Raw genomic sequence first — 8,723 nt, 5'->3', positions numbered from 1 at the left:
GCTTCCTTCAGATTTTATTTTTTTATTTTTCGCACGTGTTTTCGGCTTTTTAAACGTTTTTTTGACGTTTTGGTTTTTCCTCGGTCTTCCTTAGCGTTTCGACAAAAAAAAAATTTGCGCGAAAAAACGTGTTTATTTTTTTTCTTTCGTGAAAAGTCACGTTTTTTCTTCGCGAAAGACACGGTTGTGCTTTAGCGAGAGTCACGGCCGTGCCTTTTGGAAACGAAAAAAACGCGTTTTCTGTTTTTTTCTTTCGCGAGAGTCACGGTTTTACTTCCGCGAGAGGCACGTTGTGCTTTCGTGAGAGTCACGGCCGTGCCTCTCGGAAAACGAAAAACAAAACGCGTTTTCTGTTTTTTTTTTCGCGAGAGTCACGGTTTTGCTTCCGCGAGAGGCACGGTTGTGCTTTTGTGAGAGTCACGGCCGTGCCTCTCGGAAAAGGAAAAAATACGCATTTTCTGTTTTTTTTTCTTTCGCGAGAGTCACGGTTTTGCTTTTGCCAGAGGCACGGTTGTGCTTTCGCGAGAGTCACGGGCATGCCTCTTTCGAAAAGGGAAAAAACGCGTTTTTTGTTTTTTTTCTTTCCACGAGAGTCACGGTTTTGCTTCCACAAGAGGTACGGTTGTGATTTCGCGAGAGGCACGGGCGTGCCTTTTCCGGAAAGGGAAAAAACCATGCTCCCGGTTTGGTTTTTTTATCCGGTTTTTTTTGTGAAAAAAAGTTCGTCAAAACCTATCAACATGGGATCTAGTTTTGAAGATCTTGACGCGAGGAATCCAGTGGTGAAAACGGTTTGAGATTTGGACGCACGGTTTAAGAGATAAAACGTTTTGAATAAACGAATCTACGAAAAAAGGGAAAACTCCCAGGTTGCGACAAGTGGCACGCTGCATGTGCGCCACTTGTCGTGACCTGGGAAGATGGAGGGTTCTTTGCAACGAGTACTCCTTAATTAATGATTTCGTGTTAAGCTTCCGCTTCCTCTTTTTTTTTCCTTCTTATTATTCAGCCCGGTAAACGCTCAACAGGTGACCCACTCAAAACAAGCTGGCCCAACCCACGCGCTCGCTTCGATCCGACGTGGCGGCCCTGAGATGGAAATGTGGTGGTCACGCTTCCGTACAACCCCAAACCCCCCCCCCCCCCCCCCAGTATGTATATACGTATAGGCCCGTACATTGTTTTTCTCTTCACTTTTTTTTTGCCCTTTTGTTGAAGTTTAAAAAATTATGCAGCTTCGAACTAGAGACTTCCACTTAGATAGTACAGCGAGGCAACCAACTGGCCACGTTCATAGTTGTGGCTAATTTAGCTACGCACCATACTTACTTATAAAACATAGGGGTTTTCCTTTTATTCCTTTTTTTGCTGAGTTTTCATGTGTGTTTTTCTCTTTTTTTTTTCTTTTTTTTTCGTTTTTCGGATTCCTGAACTTTTCTTAAATTCAAGATAATTTTTTCAAATCCGTGAACTTTTTTCAAATCCTTCAAAAAAATAAAAAAAAATTGTGAACTTGTTTTTAAATGGCTGAAATTGTTTCAAATGCATGAATTTTTTTTTGAGACCACGTGAATGATTTTCAAAATTGTGAACATTTTTTACATACAATGAATTTAATTCAAAATTGATATTTCTTTTGAAAACCGGCTGGCAAGTTGAGTTTCCCAAAACAGGGAATATTTTTTTGCAACTTTATTTATTTAACCTTTTTCTGAAAATCTGTAAAACTTTTCAGATCCATGAACATTTAAAAAAATCGATTTACTTTTTTCATATCCATGAGCGCTTGGGTCGGCCTAACAGGCGCCTGGCAGGAGCAATGATGTCGCCTAGTTGGGCCAAGGCCTAAGCATTTTTTATATTTTTTCATTTTCATTTTATGTTAACTCATTTTTCTCCTTTTTGAACTTTATTATTCTTTTGAAAATTTATTTACAAATTTGAAAAATTGCTTGGAATACAGAAATAACAATTTTAAGTAACTATTTAAATTCTTTTTTCCGTCAAATATTTGTGTCCTTTTGTATTTATTAGCTTTGTTAAATACTTAAAAGTAACAATTTTAAGTATTTGTTTAAATTATGATTTTAAATATTTTTCCTTCCAAACTGGTGTGAATGCCTACCATTGGCATGTCCTTACAAAAGTTCCATTTGAGAGCTCGTTGTTTCTCGATATCCGTTAAATGACCATAGTTTTTTAATTGGCTTGTATTATCAATTGAAGGCACCATGACAAGGTGTTTTCGTTTATACAAATTTTGCATTCTCTGGAGTTTTCTCTATCAAAATGGTGATAAATGGTCTAACTATCGCAACTTACAGACGGTGTCAGATATCGTTCAAACCTCACATTGGTGCTTACCATGGACATGCCCACCTGCTTGTAAAAGTTGGGATCATTTTAGTAATGTCTAAAAATAGATAATATTCAACGGAGGGTGTCCGGGTAGGCCAGAAGACTCAGTCTGAGAGCACTTTGTTTCTCGACATCTTTAAAATCCCCCCCCCCAAAAGTTCATGACCTTGTATGAACAATGCAAGGCACCATACAAAGTTGTTTGTGTTTTTGATAAGTTCTACATTTTTTGAAGTTATCTCAATGAAAAAAAGGTCGATAAATGGACGGACATGTTTGTCGGCATTCTGGGAACGAGGGTTCCCAGACTTGCCTGCCTGCGGCCCATGGTGTGGCTCTGCAAGTGGGCCCGTACGGCCCATCTTCATCAACAAGGCATTCAAGACCCTCGCGAGGGGCCAAGCCTCGCGAGGCGGACGACGCAAGGTCTCTTCGGGAGTAGCCTCACCAGGTTGGCTCGCGAGGAGCGGAGAGATCAAGGCTAGGCAAACCTCGCGAGGCCTTCGTGACGTGAGCCATGACGATCAAGGCCAGGCGGGCGCCAGCACGCACAATGTACTTGTTTCCTCTTTGGTGCTAAGGGGGCAAGCGCAGGCGCGGAGTACCGAGGCGTCAAGCAAAGGTTTCCATATCGGTGCAACGAGACCAAGACCAGCAGGACGGCAAGACGGAGGTCAACATGGAACCCAAGGCGGAGTCAACCAGAGCCTTTTGCAGGCGAAGACTGCTTTTGTCAGGATAAGCTGTACTAGTTGTCCCCTTTCAAATTGGCCGTTGTTGGCTCCCTTCCCGCTCAATATTTGGGGAGAGGATCAGGGCCTCTATAAATAGGACTAGCCACCACAGTAGGAGGCAACGGAGCCTCAGGCATCTGATCTTTAGCCAACCCTTAGCCACACACCGAGCGTATGAACACCTCGACCTCAGGAGGCTGTTCTTCCCCTTGTAACTGTTCATCCTTAGCCCAAGAGGCAATCCACCACCATACACTGGAGTAGGGTATTCCTCCACAACGGTGGCCCGAACCAGTATAAACCTTGTGTCCCTTGTGTTGCGAGTTCGTCAAGTTAGTCCTTGAGATCTTAGAGAAGTTAGGACGTGGATCAGTAGTGGGAGATCTTCGCGCGCACCCTAGTGTTCGAACCTTGAGAGTTTTGCCGGAACCCGTGATCCGACAATGTCGGAACATGCACACGGCGTCGGAAGTCGTTCAAACCTGGCACAGACGCCTACCATGGGCATGGCCACCTGGTGGAAAAAATTGAGGTCATTTTAAGGATGTCCAAGCAACCCAATGTTCAATGAGGGTACCTGGGTAGGCCAGAAGCTCCTTTTAAGAGCACGTTTTTTATGACATCCGTTGAATGGCCCCCACTTTTTTCATCGCCTTGTATGACCAATTCAAGGCACCATGCCATATTGTTTGGTTTTTTCACAAGTTCTACATTTTCTGGAGTTTTCTGATAAAAAACAGATAAATGGTCGAATGTGTCGCAACTTGCAAATGGTGTCAAAAGGCGAGAAGGCTCTGTCTTAGAGTTCGTTGTTTTTTGACATCTTTAAAATGGCCCCATTTCTCCCCATGGCCTTGTATGATCAATTTAAGGCATCATGCCTTGTTTCTATTTTTGGTAATTTTTGTATTTTCTAGAGTTTTCTCGATAAAAAAAGCAGATAAATGGTTGGACGTGTCGCAACTTGCACACGGTGTAGAAATCGTTCAAATCTGACATGGAGGCCTACCATGGGCATGCCCACCTACTTGCAAATTTCAAGGATTTTAAAAAATAGACCATGTTGAATGAAGGGTGTTTGGGAAGTTCAGAAGGCTCCGTCTGAGAGCACATTAGTTCTCAACATCCTTGAAATGGCCCTAATTTTTTTCCTAGCCTTGTATGTCCAACTCAAGGCACCATGCTAAGTTGTTTGGGTTCTCGACAAGTTTTGTATTTTCTGAAGTTTTCTTGGTAAAAAAAGTCGATAAATGGCCGAACGTGTCACAACTTGCATATGGTGTCAGAAGTCATTCAAACCATGCATGAATGCCTACCATGGGCTTGCCCACCTGCTTGCAAAACTTGAGGTTGTTTCAAGAATGTATGAAAACAAACCATGTCAACAGAGGGTGTTCGGGTGCTAGATGGCTCCGTTTGAGAGGATGTTGTTTCTCGACATCCATCAAATGGACCCACAATTTTCGCACCAGGTTCTATTACCAATTAAAGGCATTATGCCAAGTTGTTTGGATTTTTGCCAAGTTTTTCATTTTCTGGAGTTTTTGTGAAAAGGCGCGATAAATAACCAGATGTGTCGCAACGTGCCAACGGTGTGGGACATTGTTCATACCTGTCATGAATGCCTCATATGTCCGGTCCAGGTAGCTGCAAGAAGTTGTGGTAATCTATCCGCAGTAAAAAAAACACCAGTGTAGAGGAGCGTGCCAGACTAGACCAGACGGGTGCATCCATGAGCATATAATTTTTCCTAATTTGAATGCTTCTGTTATTTGTAATTTCCATCAATATCAATCAACATGAACTTCTTCGGTCCTAACCTTTTTTTTCTTCAAAACAATAATTTTGGAATTTTGAATTGTGTACGAAATGTTTCCAAACTTGAACACTTTTTCATGGACACAACACTTGCACACCACCTTTCATGGGTTGGCCCAACTACACAAGCGGTCAGCTGTCGCTCTTAGAGCATACGCCCGATCGCTTCTTCGTGGTTCGACCAAAACATTATTCATGGTTGATCTGGACGACAAGTTGACCATGGACATGTTTGACCTTTGATCGTTGACTTTCAAAAACGGTTCATCATTTTGGAAAAGTTCATGGATTTGAAAAATATTAGCGGATTTGCAAAATGTTCATAAACTAAAAAATATCATGAACCGAGAAAATTTCACGGATTTTGGAATAACTTCAAGGATTTGAAACAGTTCATCGATTTTACAAAAAATTAATCAAATTTTCATTTTTAAGAAAGTTCATCAATTTTAAGAAAAAGATTCATCGATTTTGAAAAAAATTCATCAATATTATATTTTATGAATTAGAAAAATATTCCAAATTTGGAAAAATTTCACCAAGTTTGACAAAATGTTCACAAACTAAAAAAATCATTTCTTGAAAAAACGAAATTGAAAAAAGTTTGCAGATTGTAAAATAAAAAAGAAAACAAAAGTAAAGGAAAACGGAAACCCAACAAAACCGTTAGAAAAAACAAAAAAACAAGGAAAAAGGAAAAAGGGAAAAAGAATAAAAGGAAAGAAGAAAAGAATAGGAAAGACACCTGTAAAATCGTGAACTAATGATAGCTAGTTGATATGGTGTCGGACTCTGAACCTGTTAGAATCCAGCTACTATCACATTTTTTTGCGATTTAAAATTAGAAGAGAAAAAAAAAGATAGATGGGCCGGCCCAGCTCGCAAGTATATGGCGTATACTTATACTGCGAAATATGACTATCATGTCCTTTGTTATGAAGAGGTATGGGCTAATCTAAACCGTCTTTGTGTTTAGGAGGGGTGTACCGAAGCAGAAATGTCAAAATATGGTGTTAGTGGTGAGTGAATGTGCACGTGCATTTTTCTTTTCAAACACAATACAAACATAGATGCTTACATACACTCGCCCAGAAATGCATGCATGCATGCATACCCTACTCTTATTAGTACCTTCAACATACCGAGTTGGCACATTATTGTGAGATTAATGAAGTGACCAGTCACCTCGCAGTCGACGAGAACATCTCCTCCCACTAAACGAACATCGTCGAAAAGCCCGAAATAAATACAGAAAATGCGAGTACCAGTGTCAAGTTTAGAACTTGAATCCCAGTGGGCTGGTTCCACTGCAAGGATCCTAACCATCAGAGCTATGCGCACTTCACGAATCTGCATGGTTGGGGCTATCAAGAGCATTTCATGTGAAACGTGACTTCTTGTGCACCCAATGCATCATGCGAATTTGGACCATTGGATGAAAACCCGATAAACAATATTAAGACAGAGATGGTGTTGTGAATATAGTTTGCAAAAAGAATCTTACATTTAAACAAAATCAACCCTCGGCCTACATGTTCACTTTGACGAAATTCTTGGCCCTCTTTGCAAATGTGCCAGCAACTATTTTTCATGCAAATTTATCCGTTGGTTTTCCATCCAATAGCTCAAATCCACACGGTGCCTTAGGCGCACGGAAACGCGGTTTCACATGATATGTTCTCATCAACATTTTGCATTCTGTTCTAACAGACCGAGCACACACGCCATGCTGACATGATGCTGAATTGCACATCAGTATTAGTCAGGCGAGTCGGCACATGGCACATAATTTAGGGGACGAATTGAGGTAAAGCAGGCGATTTGTGTGATGGTTTCAATTTTACTACGGATAAACTGTGAACATGGCATCTATGCGTGCTACTGCTAGTACTGTGGCAAGGAATATACACTTGCTGCATGCACATGAAACAGCACGATTATGTTGCAGAATAAGCTCCTGGCATCTTCATAACAATGAATCAGTTGGCAGCCCGCAGCCTACATATATGTTAGAGCAGACCGCTGACTGTATGTACGCACAAGATCATGAATACAGTATAAATTACATGGAACACCTGAGCAACATGTGTGAACTCACCTTGTCATGCTCTGGATTGAACAGGCCCAAAACACAACCTAATCAATAGATCAACAGCACTTTGCTTTGTCATTTATCGCCACGTCCGTTCACGTCATGTCATTTGCAGGACATATGAGTTTTGAAAAAGTTGTTGAAAGTAACTATAAATTAAATGGAACCTCCCCCATCTAGCATGCATGCTACACTTTCTTTATAATAACTCAATATTGCAATAAAAGATGCTAATCCAGGCCCCATGGACGGATGCTTGCAGTAGAAGTTGCCTCAAAATATAGCACTACTACATATCGAATTCATAGTCACCAACATTTTGTTAAATCAAACGAAGCCTAGATTCAAAAGTGAGCAAACACTATATACACAAGTCACCGACCTGATCGTTCAAACTATACGACGAGTACAGACCATAAGAGGGAATACGAGGGGAGGCGAGGCACTGTTCAGCGGCCACAGACTATTGTTCTTGTTGTCCATGTGAAGTGACACGGGCGGCCGAAACGTAGGCAGTGGCGCGATCCTTGCACCATCTTCTCAGCCGGCACAAGAGAGAACAAACATAAACAAGCGCATGCCACATCAATATTCTGCAGGGTAAATAAACATAGATACAGTTAGCTACCCGCAAAATAATACTGTAATAACACATACAGTGCATAATCAAGATTTAGAAAAGGCTGGAGAACCTCAAGCATAATAGTCGAGTTAATCAAAAACTAGTAATGTTTATTAAATTGACGTATGTACAGAAAGCCCAAATCTAAATTATTGTCGACTAAATGTACTATACGATTTATACATGGAATCCTCTAGCACACCAACAAATCGCATGAACTGATGCTATGGACAGGCGTACGTGCTGCGCTTTTGCATGTGCTTCCATTTGATCGCAGCGGAATTAAGCGTGAGGAAAGAAAACTCACGACGCCACGACCCCGACGACAACAAGTACCAGAAGGAAGACGATAAGTGCCAAAACACCCCAGAACGAGATTTGACGCTTGGGATCTGCCGGAATCAGCACGGCGTCGATGAGGTAGACGGCGAGATGATCGTCGTCGACGACAGTCTTGGTGATCCTGGCCTCGCTCCGTGACGAAGAAACTATCACCCTGCCGCTGTGGTGACGCATGGTGAGCATCTGCACTCCATCAAGCGTCAACTCCTCCCAGTGGACCCAGCTGAGCAGCTCCTCGGAGTAGGCCATCGTCAGGCCGTGGTACAAGAGAACCGCGACCTGCTCGTCGACGTTGAGGCTATGGAACCTCGGGATGAACGTCCCCACCGCCTCGTCGTCGGGGCAGAGGATCGTGAGCCCCAGGTCGCTGCCGATATGCTCGCGGAACGCGTCGCCCACGCCGGCCGTCGCGGCGACGAGGCCGGCGAAGGCGCCGCACCCGCCCTCGGACAAGAGCATCGTCAAAGCGTCCTCCGACGCCTCCGGTGGTTGCCCCTCGGCCCAAGCCTCCTCCGGCGCCTCGGGTGATTGCCCCTGCCCCTGGGCGCAGGGGACGAGCAGGAGGAGAAGGATGCTGCAGGAGGCGAGTGCGGCTCCGGCGAGCGACGCCATTGTGCTTCTCCGGCCCCGAGAAGTGAGAACACTGGATGAGCAGGGGAAAAAGAGGGTTTTTGGCCGGCGGCCGGCCTTCAACTGCAGACCCAGTGCCTAGCCTATCGCAACTACCTCGATTCCAATTCTCTTTGGACACTCAAAA

General features: G+C 43.1%; 1 protein-coding gene across 1 annotated transcript; it reads right to left on the bottom strand.

The window, feature by feature from the left end:
• Positions 1-7,196: 7,196 nt before the first annotated feature.
• LOC109742766 (fasciclin-like arabinogalactan protein 2) lies at positions 7,197-8,723 on the bottom strand. The gene is made up of 2 exons (XM_040400956.2): positions 7,932-8,723; positions 7,197-7,595 (listed from the first exon to the last, which is right to left on the bottom strand). Exons 1-2 carry the CDS (start codon positions 8,576-8,578, stop codon positions 7,466-7,468), a joined length of 777 nt encoding a protein of 258 aa, XP_040256890.1. The 5' UTR covers positions 8,579-8,723; the 3' UTR covers positions 7,197-7,465.

Source organism: Aegilops tauschii, chromosome 2 (genome assembly GCF_002575655.3).
Source record: "Aegilops tauschii subsp. strangulata cultivar AL8/78 chromosome 2, Aet v6.0, whole genome shotgun sequence".
In the NCBI taxonomy this organism is placed as follows: Eukaryota; Viridiplantae; Streptophyta; class Magnoliopsida; order Poales; family Poaceae; genus Aegilops; species Aegilops tauschii.
Note: the sequence above shows the minus strand (reverse complement) of the source record. Positions and strands in the feature narration are given on the sequence as shown.

Coding starts and splice junctions, on each gene's coding strand:
- LOC109742766 (XM_040400956.2), bottom strand. CDS start 8,578: ATGGCGTCGCTCGCCGGAGCCGCACTCGCCTCCTGCAGCATCCTTCTC. Junction 7,596..7,931: donor GTCGTCGGGGTCGTGGCGTC/GTGAGTTTTCTT, acceptor TTTACCCTGCAG/AATATTGATGTGGCATGCGC.